The following is a 13,104-nucleotide window of genomic DNA, read 5'->3' on the forward strand; positions in this document are numbered from 1 at the left end:
CCACCTTCCCCACTGTCCCCACTTACCCCACATTGCCCCAGGAGTCACTGGTTTATTAAGTTGAACTAGGATTCATTCAAGCTCTAGAGAAAATATCTGGCATTAAAAGGAAGCAGAAAGGAAGGCAGAAGAGAGGTCATTACTTGCCATTAGTTCCGCAGTAGCTGCTGTACCCTCGATCTGCCCTACTTATGACAACCCAACACACCGTGCCGGGAGCAGCAGATGAGTCTACAGCAAGGTTTGCCCCAAAGCTAAAACAAACTTACTGACATTTAAAGGACAGTACTCACCCTGGGTTTATCTACAGGGGCAAGAAATTCATCCAGTGGTGCTTCAGTATGCAGGGACGAAACCAGTTTTGCGATGACAGGCAAGAGTGTACTCTAGGACAAAGCGCCCCTCCCTGCCACCAGCCTGGGCCAGAGGAGAAGCAGTGTTGTGAAATCCCTCAAGGAGGCTTCATTCCCCGCTCAGGATGGAAGGCTCTAAGAGCAGCCATGTGTGCAGTGATGGGCAGGCCTTCTTCAGAAAGCATGACAGTATTTCTGAGCGTGATTTTCAGTTGCTAAATATAGGCTTAGCAACAGCACTGCTGATGATATCACTCAGGAGACATTTTTAAAAAGAAGCAAAAGAAAACAGATCTGTGATGTGCCCACAGCAGGACAACTGTTGTAGATGAACTCCATCCAACTCTTTAAGAAGACATAAATGCACCCTGTTCGATTAACTGAGTCCTGAGTCTTCTATCACCCGGTGCGCTGCAGCTGGGAGAGTCTACGGGCCTCAGGGGAAACTCACTGACATCACAACCCCCACGGCAGCCACAAGCAGAGTCCCTCATTTGCACCTGAAGCCTTTTCTGAAACCAGTTTAACCAGACACTGTGCTGACGGTGACAGGATCACCGCCCATCCTGCCCAGTTTCTAGATCAGATGCTCTTAGCTGAGAGGGTAACAGACAGCAAGGAAGAAGAGCAGGTGCGGGCCAACCTCCACTGTACCCACACAGGCGCTGGCGGGGCCGGGGGCTCCCCTGGGCTCCAGTCACCATGCTTGAGCTCGGCTCCCCTCTCAGGACCTGGTGGGCTGATGTGACCTCCCCCAGCTTCCTTCCTCCATAGGGTCTCTCACCTGGTAACTTGGTTTTAGTCCTCGCTATGCTGTAAAGACTATGGTTTTTCCAGTGGTCATGTATGGATATGAGAGTTGGACTGTGAAGTAAGCTGAGCACTGAAGAATTGGTCCTTTTGAACTGTGGTGTTGAAGAAGACTCTTGAGAGTCCCTTGGACTACAAGGAGATCCAACCAGTCCATTCTGAAGGAGGTCAGTCCTGGGTGTTCATTAGAAGGACTGATGCTGAAGCTGACTCTCCAATACTTTGGCCACCTCACGTGAAGAGCTGACTCATTGGAAAAGACCCTGATGCTGGGAGGGATTGGGGGCAGGAGGAGAAGAGGATGACAGAGGATGAGATGGCTGGATGGCATCACCGACTTGATGGACGTGAGTCTGAGTGAACTCTGGGAGTTGGTGATGGACAGGGAGGCCTGGCGTGCTGTGATTCATGGGGTCGCAGAGAGTCAGACACGACTGAGCCACTGAACTGAACTGAACTGAACTGATGCTGTAAAGAGCTGCCCAGCCACTTTAAGAAATCCTGATGCCAGGACCCAACCCCAGAGATTCTGAGGGAGTTGAGGGTGTGGTCTCAATACCAGGATTTTTCAAAGCTTTGAAAATGACTCTTGGGTGCCAGCACAGTTGAGAATCGCTTCACACATGAGCCCCACACTGCCCTTGGACAACCCAACTCAGTCCCTGAGTTCAGTCCTAAGCGACTGTGTTCGGTGCTGTCCCCAAGACCAGCAGCATTAGGAACCCTTCAAAGAGCTGAGGATGGTTCCCAGAGTGATTTAAGAGGTACAGCTGATGGGCTTTGGAGAATGAGGGTGACCAAGGAGGTGAATGATGGCTTAAAGGTTTTCTAGCTTGGCTGAATACAGGTGACAATGATACCCCAAATAGTGAGTCTAGGAGAATGAGCAGGTATGAGAGGAAAAATGACTTAACATTTTGTGGTTGAAATTTCTGTGGGATTTTGAGTGGTGACATGTAACAGCACGTTTGCTGGCCTGAGACCCTGAGCAACCAAGGTGAACCACAGTCCCGGGGTCACAGGACAGAAGAGTCACTAGAGTTACCAGTCTGAGTGAGCTCAATGGGGAACCGAAATACAGACTGAACGTGAAGGAAAAGGAGCCAGGGACACAGCGTGGGAAGCGATGGCATTCAAGGAGTGGACAGAGGAAGACAATTCAGAAAACGGGACTGAGGGAAAAACAGTCACAGAGGTCACAGCAGGAACAAATGACCAAGGGGTCAGGAAAGATCCGAGAAGGTGGGGCCTGTCTTGGCTTGTGCTGTGTCCTAAGGGCCTTGCGCATAGTGGGCATTAGTAAAAATGTGTGGAGTTGGTCAGGGGATGAGTTTTAAGAAGGAAGTGGTGGTCACTTTCAGCTAAAGCTGCAGAGTGATACTGAGAGAACAGAAACACTGGGATTTGGTGGCTAAGAGGTCTCAGGTCTTGGTGAGAGAAATTTCAAAGGAGCGGTGCTGATGCAGGAGAGATGCTTAGTAAGTTACATGTGACAGTGGAAGCGTCCCTCCCTGGGCATGGTGGGGGTGCGCGGGCTGTGTGTGTGCACATATGTATGTGTATGCGTGCAGAGTGTGCGTGTGCACATGCAGGGGTGTGCGGGTACGTGTATGTGTGCAGGGGTGCGTGGGGTCTGTGCATACATGACAGTGGAAACATCCCTCCCTGAGCATAGCAAGTGTGTGTGGGGGTGTGTGTGTGTGGGTGGGTGGGTGCACGGGGGTGTGTGCATACGTTGAGGGTGGAAACATCCCTCCCTGAGCATGGCAAGTGTGTGCGAGGTATGTGTGTGCGTGCAGAGGTGCGGGGGGTGTGTGTGTCTGCATATGTGTGCACACGTGCATAAACACACCTGAGAGGCACCGGCTGCTGGGTGTCTACTAACAGCTACAGCGCACTTACTCACGGCTGTACTCCACCACTTCAGTAACTGCCCGTGTGGAAATGAAGCAGAAAATGTGGAGCCAAGGCCAGGAGTCATTTCATAGCTGAAGATGGTTTTCAAGGTGCAAGGTTCTTAGGGCTGCATGAGGCACAGGACAGCACTAGCGGATGCAAGGGACACGGAAAGCAAACCCTGTTGGGCCACCAGCTCCCCTGGTGGCACTCTGGCAGCTGAGGCCCGGGGGTGCACCATGTGGACACCCACCTGAGTCCCGCTCCTCCCCAGCGCCCCCCAGGCCCCAGGCTTTGAGAACACGCAGGTGCGCCTGCCACACGTGGCTTTACCTGATGAGGAGGAGCCTGTCCTTTTCAGAAGGGTGATCATCCAGCCATTGGGAGAAGCGTGCGTGGGACCACTCTGCCCTCTGCGGGTGGAAACACAGTCAGAGAGAGCGGCTACATCCTGTCCTGTCCTGTGGGGCCTTCGCGGGTTCGGAGAGGATCTCTGGGACTCCCGGGGTCAGAGGACCCCAGACACCGGCCCCAAAGGCGGGCAGACCAGCCCTTGGTGCACCTTCCCAACCCCAGGGGGCCTCTTGGGTTTGTCAGTTGAAGGTGGGTCAGCAAAGGAAATGGGGCCTCTGTCAAAAAAGCTTTATGAACATAAATTACTCACGTCACTGTTATTTAAAGGGCTAATTCTAGATGTGGCAGGTGACCTATACGTTGATGAGAAAGTAGGGCCTGGGTAGTGGGAACCTTCCCTCCTGAATCATTCGCTGCTAAGACACAAATTCATGACTTCTCTTGGTAGGAGAAGGCCAGGACCTTCAGTGAGTTAGGGGTGGGGTGGGGGGAGTCCCCTGCATTCTCTGAGTTCAGAAGGAAGACAAGTAAGAGGATTCTGGCTTCACCTCCTTACCTGGAAGGGGGATTTCAGCTCAGGGGGTGCTCTTGTGAACAAAAACTGAATAATGATGCTGAATGGAATTATGTCCCCCAGTGCAGGGCTGCTGGCCACGTGTTCACTTGTCTGGAAGAGCAGTGGTCTAAATGAAGGAAATGCAGAAGTCATTTAATGCTGTTCAATATGGAAAGAGGTGACTCAGTACAAGAATCATAATAGCACATTAGTGTAATAGCATAATACATAATAGAATGAATAATAGCAGTCTTCCTAGACTGGATAATTCTTAACCATTTCTTAGCCTAACACACACACATAGACACACACACACATGTAGGCTGGCCCTCCCTTCAGCCCCTTCCTTGGCCCCCAACTCACTGCCTTTGGGTCTGACTTTACTTCAGGGTGATTCAGCAAAACCCCCCCTTAGAGCTCATCTGATAACGGGCTAAAGTGAAAGCACACAGTTAAAGCCTTCAAGTAGTTCTAACTAAAAGGTTCTAACGGTGCCACAACCTTCAGCCTTTATTGTATGCATAATCCTTCCATGGGCTATAAGCTAATGTGGATATATTCAACCATTTTCTATACAGCTTTTCAAAGGGCAATTATATCCTTACATATATGAAATTATTACCTCACTGGACATCCCTCTCTTCTAAAACACTGTGTGTCTAGGTGTTACCATCCAAGATAGGCTCGTCTCATTTTACTGTGCTTCACAGGTATGGTGGAGGTTTTTTGTTTTGCCTTTTTTTTTTTTTTTACAAACTGAAGGTTTGTGCAACCCTGCTCTGTGGTGTCAGATGATGGTTAGCATCTTTTTTAAGCAATATTTTTAATTAAGATATGTACAATTTTTTTCAGACATAATGTTACTACATCCTTAATTAACTAGAGGATAGTTTAAACATAGCTTTAATAAGCACTGGGAAACCAAACAATTCATGTGACTGGCTTTATTCTGAGAGTTGCTGTGAGGCAGTGGGCTAGAACCGAACCTATTATATCTCCAGTGTACGCCTGCTTGCATTTTACAGGAACCTTCAGGCAAATCTACCCTGTTACTCACCACCTACTACCTTGTCAAAATGCTGGCAAAAATAATTTAAAACTTTCACTGACTCCTCCTTGGCTTTCAGTTCAGTTCAGTACAATCGCTCAGTCATGTCCAACTCTTTGTGACCCCATGAATTGCAGCACGCCAGGCCTCCCTGTCCTTGGCTTTGGGCTCTGATAAAGGCCAAGCTGTAGAGGCTGAATCTCAAGAGGTAAGATGGCAACATCTGATTGAGCAGAGACTCTGAAGTCTGTACAACAGCTCTGTACCTGGCCTCGCACTTCTCCCCATGGTGTTTACTCCAGTCTAAGCCGAGGGCCTGCACTTCTCCCCATGTGTTTACTCCAGTCTACAGCCGAGGGCCCGCACAGAGCAGGACGGGCTTCTTCACCACCATGACGGCTCACTCAAGAGTCGGGAGAGCTCCCACCACACAGCTGGTTCTGGCTGGATCCAGAATACTATTGGAAAGAATGTCTTTATATTAACTATTCTATAAGTAAAATTTGGGGCTTCCCAGGAAGCTCAGTGGCAAAGAATACACTTGCCAGCCAGGAGACATGAGTTCAGTCCCTCGGTAGGGACGATCCCCTGGAGAAGGAAATGGCAACCCAGTCCAGTATTCTTGCCTGGGAAATCCCATGGACAGAGGAGCCTGGTGGGCTACAGTCCATGGGGTCACAAAAGAGCCGGACATAACTGAGTGACTAAACAAGTAAAATTTATCCCTTGTAGGAATTTTTCTAATTTCAACTGTTCTATAAAAACAACATCATTCTATAATTTACAGTCTTTAGCTACTGTGGAAACTCTTCAGTTCACTTGTGCTGTTAGCAGACATCCATAAAGCTCTGATCCAGGTCCTCCATGGAAGCAGGACTAGGGTCTTCCCACGGCCTCGGGTGGTACGCTCACCTGAAAGATTCTCAAGGTCAATCATCTCACAGGGTTCTATGCTGCAGAGCTGTAGGCAACACATTCAGCACCTACTCAGGTATGAAAATGTTGCTTTGGGAACTTTTGGTTTGCCTGGAGACATCCCTGTAAGTCATTCTCTTGTGCGTGGAAAATCCCATCTGCACAGGAGCAAAGCTCCCAGTTTTAACCACACAGAGCACTTATGAAAAGCTTTATAGATGTGAACTCATTTATTCCTCCAAATAACCCTATCAGGTAGGCACTGTTACATCCCCATTTTACAGATAAGTAAACTAGGAGGAAGAGAGCAAGTAAAAGCCAGGAACAGGCAGAACACAGACTCAAACTTCATTTTGCTAAGCAGCCTCTTTTAGTATATCAACTGAAGCGACTATGCATCTATTTTTAGAACAGACTTATTCTCAGAGAGAAACAAAGACCCCTTGGAGAAAGCACAACTTCAAACTGTCAACAGCTCCTATGCCATAACCTGAGCAAATGAATGTTTCCAGTACATTGTCTAAAGGCTATGCAGTTAGTATCTATTTAGGAACCCCAGATTCTCTCTATGGGTCAAAGTGGATCTCCAGTCACCCACCTACTTGAACCATCTCATCACACTCTCTCCTGGAATTATTTTCACCTGGCATGACCTGAAGGTCCTGTGGGGTGATGACTGGCATGGTCTCAAAGGCCTCTGGAAGCTGACTCTGGGTGGAGGGGATGGCAGTGCACCCCAGAGCTCCACTTCCTGTAGCCAGCAGACCCCTGTTCTGGCAGGGGAAGCTGAAAACACCTCACAGCCTGAGGTCCTCGGGCGCTGAACAGCTGACATTTCCATCCTCCAAGCCCAGCCAGGGGCCAAGAGCACCACTGACGTGACTGCTTCCAGGTTAGAACTAAACAGGGGGAAGAGCCAGTCGGGAGGGGGTTCCTCTACTGGGTCATGGGCTCAGCCTGCAGGTCTGGCACACACGAAAGGCCGCCCGGAGCCATGTGCCGAGACGGGGAGCTCACGCCTTCCCCTCTCTCCAGCCACCCCGGTCCGGTGAGGGTCCTCCCCTGCCCCAGTAAAGCCCACTCTTTGCTATGGCATGTGACATGGTAGGATTCACCGGAACCCTGGCTGATGACAGGAGACCCAGGGCAGGGGCCAGTCCTTATGACTGTCCTCAACTCACTGAAAAGCAGCCAGATGGAATCCTTTCTGCCACTATGACAGGAAGATGACCAGGCATTTTGGTCCCTAGTCTCTCTCGGTGCTCACTATCTGAAGCCCCACGTACAAACGGTTTAGAATGAAACACTGAACTATCTTCCGAAGAACTGATACATTTTCTTCTTTCTGAAAATGGGAATTACATAGCTGATTCTGATCCTCTTTTATCTTCAGCTTCAGGAAATTTAAAGTCAAATTTGAAACTTATTTACAGCAATTAAATTAGTTTTGCAATTTGAATATATGTGTTTGTACACACACACAAACACACACACTGGCTGTGCCATGTGGCTTGCAGGATCTTCGTTTCCCGACCAGGGATTGAGCCCAGGCCTGCACCAGTGACGGTGCTGAGTCCTGGCCACAGGACCGCCAGGGAAGTCCCATCCAGCAATACAAACACTACAAGCGTGGAAAGGGAAGAAGGGTGAGAAAGGGAGTGGGAAGGAGACAGGGAGCGAGAAACGATCTGAAACGTGCCCCGCCCAGCAGCCCAGCTGAGCTATGCACCGTGGCTGCTGTTGGTGACACCAGCACAGGGCAGAGCCTGGGAGAAACCAGCTCATTTTGAAATAGCATCTTTTGGTCAATCATCTGTCCCTGTGGAGCTCTGAGTCACAGATGTTCTTTTTCTGCCAAGACCAAATGTAGCCACTAACAGGACTGCCAAAAAAGCCATGGGAAGCAAAACTGGATTTGATTTGGTATTATGCCTCACTGACACAATTACCTGTAAACACTGACTGCAGATATTTTGTTTCTGGTGCTTGTTTTAAGAAGCAGAAAGAACACAGCATGAAAACCCCCATCCTCCCTGATTGCAGGTGGAATCTGAAATACCAGTGAGTTCAAAAAATGTATGACCATCTGAGGTGATACAAGGAACAAAAGGAAACAAATTAAGGTGTTACAGAATGCGGACAGCCCAATGCCACAAAATCATTCTGAGAAAAAATACTCCAAATAGCAGTGCTTTCAAGGTTAAACTTCATAGGCAGCTAGTAGTCTTCATTAATCAAGTATTAGGTCTCATTAGAAAAAAAAAATATACTTCTAGTAGAGATCTCCACATTTAAGGGATCTGTGCAGCTGTTGTCTTCTGTTAAGGCCAGTTCTGAAGTGGAGTAAGACCCAAGTCCTCCTGTGCGCATGTCCACAGCCAGTGTCCGAGGTGGTCTGTGCTGCGTGCTGCCTGCCACGACCCCCACTCCAAAGCTGCTTTTGGTGAGGGGCCAGGAAGGAGGCCAGACTGCTGAGATCCGGAATCGCATAGAAATGAGGGGTCGGGGAGGACACAGGACTTCTCCCTGCACCGGACATGGTGGGGGTTTTGGAGAGACGGGAAGAGGTCCACATATGGTGGCTGGAGGGGCCGTGTGCGTCCCAGGAGAGGACAAAGCAGGAGGCCGACGCCTGGGGGTGAGTCAGGGCTCAGAGCAGAGAGGTGAGAGGCCCCTCAGGTCCCTGTCTTGGAGTCCAAGGTTGTCTGTCCCAGGGTACTAGGATGGAAAGGAGGCGGGGATTTCAGACATTCTCTAGGAATAAAAGTGCACACGTGGTTCAAGACTCCTGAGGCATCTCCTGGCAGGCTGTCTGCAGCGGAAGTCAGGAAGACAGGGCATTTCAGATGAGGAGGGCATGGCCAGAGTGGGGGGTCTAGATGGTCTGTAACACTTTCTAATGTTTCCCTGGATGTTTCACATTGTGTTCTAGGACCCGTCCCAGCGAGAACAAACGAGAACTTCTGGAATAAGACATCGGGCGTGGTGGCTGCGAGCACGGGCGGTGGGGTCAGGTAGGCCAGGGGTCTCAAATGCAGCCCCACAGCTCACAGCTCTCACACGTGCAGTCTGAAAACTGACCCCTCAGCCCCAAATGAGCCCTCGACTCTCAACTGTCATCCTGAAGATGGAAGGAGAAAATCCCAGGACAATGCTCAGTACAGGCTAACATACAACAAATGACCAAACAATGACTGCTAGAATCAAGATGACCAAAATGAAACGGCCAGCCCTGCATGTTCACCCAGGAGCTCCCGGAACTGCTGAAGTACTGGCAGCAGCAAAGCAAACCAAACCCCAGGTGTGGCTGCCTTCTGGCTCCAACGCTGACATTAGAAACTTGGAATTAAGAACCCAGAAACCGTGTGGAAATCGTGACTGCAGAGCGTGGCCTAAGTGGAAAGAAGGAACAGAACCCATCTGGGGTCCTGGGGCTGGGAGCGCTCATCCTGGAGGTTGTGGAGACGGCCACCCTCGGGTCTGCAGACACGCAGGCCAGGCCTAGTTCTGAATCTCAAGCATCAGGTGATCAGGGAGGTAAACTGTAGCTATGGGGAACCCTCACCACTCCTCCAGCTGAAGACAGCTGACATAAACACTACACACTGTAGAGTTACTGATGGTCTCCCTTCTCCAGTGCCCGGCATGCTAACAGACCCATCAGAATAGCCCTTATCTCCTGACAGCTCTCAGTGCTTTTTCATTAAATCTGAGGAGGCTTTCAGCAGAGCAGACTGTGGATGTAATTCAGGGACCAGGCTGTTCCCTGGGGAGTGGGGATGCTGGGCCCCGCTAGAAGGCAGGGTCTTTAGTGATCTGCATGGACAGACCCTTGGCCAGGTGGAGGCAAGGTAACCTCCCGCACGAACACGTGGGAGACACCACCATGCTGCAGAGGGATGGACGGGGATGGGGGCTCATGCGTCCTGTGTACCGCTACAACACAAATACCCAGGGGCAAGTCCCTAATGTCAGCAGCTTTCTGAGGCAGCCTTCTCTCTGGGGTAAAAGATTCCTGCTGCCTGAGAAACTCTAATGTAGACAGGAAAATGTAAATGCATGCAAGAAGCTCACCGGCCTAATTAAAGAGTCCACTAATATCACCATCAAGGAGAACGCCCTGAGGCAGATGGCTGCCTGATGGGGGAAGGGGGTGCTCACCAAGGCGAGGGTGTCTGGGGAGGGGGGAGGGGAGGCTGCACCTGAGGTTCAGGCTGGAGGCGCCTGCCTGGCTCTGTCACCCTCCCTAGCACTGGGCCTGTTGCTCCTCCTGTAGCCACTGCCTCTAAACCTGCTGGGGCTTTGGTTGTCTGGCTGTCTTTCTTGCCCCCCAACCCCTTACTATATAATATTTTAGTATACTTTATATTATTTTTAGGCTCACTTGTTATTTTTAAATGGGAGAAATACTGTAAGAGGAATTTTAAAATGTATTTGTTGACATTTCTAACTATAAATATACAACAACCAAAGCAAAAAATTTGAAAAATTTAAGAAATCTCTTTTTAAAAAACCACTAGAAACAATGCTACTCTCCAAAGGTAATATTTTGATGCTCATCCTTGACTTCTCCTCTCCAAAGCCACAGGTCATTATTTTTAAAACATCAGGGATGCCTATTGTATATACTGGTGAGTGGCCTGTTTTTTCATTTTGTGATACACCAGGAAGTATTTTTCTTTTTCTTGGACATTAACTAACAGTTTAAAATTTTAATTGGCTGCATATATTTGATCCGATGAATGTGGCCTATTTTAGCCAGTTTCCTACTGATAGCCACTGAGCTGGTTCGGATGTGACTTCGAACCTTCAGTCCAGGAACAAGAGTCCAGATCAATTATGGAAATGACCACTAGATGATGCCTTTTCCTTGTCATAGCACAGACAAGAAGATGAACAAGAGTGGGCCCTGCCACTGCAACTGCTCAGGACTAAACTCTGGAGAAGATACAGACTTCTTAACAAGTTTTTGCAGGAAGCAAGAGGAGGGCCTAGAAGTGAGATACTGGAATAAAGACAACTCTGTACTGACTGAGTCCTCTCTAGGAAGGGCCTCTGCGGGACTTCCACATGGGCATGCTGTCCTAAGTCAATTCCCCTCTCAGGACAACTGTAGAGAAACTGGCAGGGCCAGGGCCTTGCCCAATCACATTTACAGGCAGAGGCAGCAGAACTGTCATCTCTCTTCTCCAAAGACAGGGCCTAAAACCTTTCCAGCCTAGGGCTAGATTTGAACCCCAGAATATACTACTTTCACTTTATTTCCTGATCTACTTAATCCTAAACTCTATCAAATGGTGTCCAAAACCGCTCAAACAACTGAGAAAGCACTAGAATCAATCCAAAAGATTTCTGTAGGTTCAATATATCTGTAGGAATCAGTTCAGTTCAGTTGCTCGGTCATGTCCGACTCTTTGTGACCCCATGGACTGCAGCATGCCAGGCTTCCCTGTCCATCCCAATTCCAGGAGTTTACTCAAACTCATGTCCATTAAGTCAGAGATGCCATCCAACCATCTCAGCATCTGTCGTCCCCTTCTCCTCCCACCTTCAATCTTTGCCAGCATCAGAGTCTTTTCAAATGAGTCAGTTCTTTGCATCAGGTGGCCAAAGTATTGGAGCTTCAACTTTAGCATCAGTCCTTCCAATTAATATTCCGGGCTGATTTCCTTGAGGATTGACTGGTTTGATCTCCCTGCAGTCCAAGGGACTCTCAAAGAGTCTTCTCTAAACCACAGTTCAAAAAATATCAATTCTTTGGTGCTCAGCTTTCTTTATAGTCCAACTCTAACATCCCTACATGACTACTGGAAAAACCATAGCTTTGACTAGATGGACCTTTGTTTGCAAAGTAATGTCTCTGCTTTTTAGTATATAATCTAGGTTGGTCGTAACTTTTCTGCCAAGGAGTAAGCATCTTCTAATTTAATGGCTGCAGTCACCATCTGCGGTGATTCTGGAGCTCCCCAAATTAAAGTCTATCACTGTTTCCATTGTTTTCCCAACTATTTGTCATGAAGTGATGGGACCAGATGCCATGATCTTAATTTTCTGACTGTTGAGATTTAAGCCAACAACTATAGGAATACACTGGTGGATAAGTCTCTTTTAGAATTTTTCAATGAATTAAAGATATGGAGAAGGCTCTATAGGTAAGATTCAACTACTCTGATTATATCTGTGCCAATGCCTTGGGAGCTGAGGGATCTGCAGGAGGAAACTCAGGTACCAGCATTCCAGGAGATCAGGGTGCACATCTTTACAGATGGAGAAAGGAACAAAACTTGGCCCCTACCACTGGAGCAGTTCAAGTTCAAGAATAGAGGGCCCTGAGAGAAGGGTGAGAAACCACTGGATGCAAAACATTAGTGCATCATGAAACCAATTAAATGGGTTAAAATAACCAAATGCAAAAGAAACCAGAGAATATCACATGAAGGAAGACTAATTTCTGTTTCATGGCACAAGTTTGTGTGCATGTTTGTGTGCACAGTTTTGAGGGTGCTTGCATGCAAGTACATGCTAGACGGTAACATAAAATCTCTCTTACTGTCAGTCAGAGTTGAAGTTTTGAAACACATCTAGATTGACCATTGCCTCATGACAGAAGGTAGCTATAAAAAACCCAGGATTTAAAATAATTATACACCAATCATTAATTTTTTATTCCCTAAATAGATACTAGAAGGTGTTACTATTCAAACTTTAAACACTCCTTTAAAGATTCTTTTTCTCATGTGGAAAGTGGGGTGGGTTGACAGAAAATCTTAAGTGACTTAAAAAAGAACTGTTCTTATGTGAAACCCTCAGAACATGTATCTCTATACTGCGACACAACTTTAAAAGCACTTGGATAGGGACTTCCTTGCTGATCCAGCAGTTAAGACTCTGCACTTCCATTGTAGGGGGGCATAGGTTCGATCCCCACTTGGGGAATTAAGTTCCTACATGCTGCGCAGTAGGGCCAAAAAGTAAAACAAAAACACAAAAACAAAAAAACCAGCAAGTACCTGGATAAAGGTTGTCTTGCATTAGCAAATAGGAAGATAAGCACTGTTTTAATACACACACATGGAATAAACAACCAAATATGGGAGGCAGGACTATCAGAAATATTTATCTAATCTTAAACTAGCAAATTCCAAATCATGGCTTTTCCCATGCCTTTTAAA

At 48.0% G+C, this 13,104-nt stretch overlaps 1 protein-coding gene across 4 annotated transcripts in view; it reads right to left on the bottom strand.

Annotated features, from left to right (window-relative positions):
* Nucleotides 1-13,104, bottom strand: part of COG5 (component of oligomeric golgi complex 5) — a 288,655-nt gene that overhangs the window by 7,742 nt on the left and 267,809 nt on the right. Inside the window, exons 20-22 of one of the 4 annotated variants that reach the window (XM_055590249.1) lie at nt 3,970-4,096; nt 3,393-3,472; nt 3,066-3,151 (exon numbers count right to left, since the gene is read on the bottom strand). In XM_055590249.1, the coding sequence (XP_055446224.1) occupies nt 3,066-3,151; nt 3,393-3,472; nt 3,970-4,096 (293 nt within the window). Of the gene's footprint in view, nt 1-3,065; nt 3,209-3,392; nt 3,473-3,969; nt 4,097-5,910; nt 5,930-13,104 lie in introns of those variants that run through there. The other 3 variants (XM_055590251.1, XM_055590250.1, XM_055590252.1) reach the window with 3 other exon arrangements.

The sequence above is a fragment of the Bubalus kerabau genome, chromosome 8 (genome assembly GCF_029407905.1).
Source record: "Bubalus kerabau isolate K-KA32 ecotype Philippines breed swamp buffalo chromosome 8, PCC_UOA_SB_1v2, whole genome shotgun sequence".
NCBI lineage: Eukaryota > Metazoa > Chordata > Mammalia > Artiodactyla > Bovidae > Bubalus > Bubalus kerabau.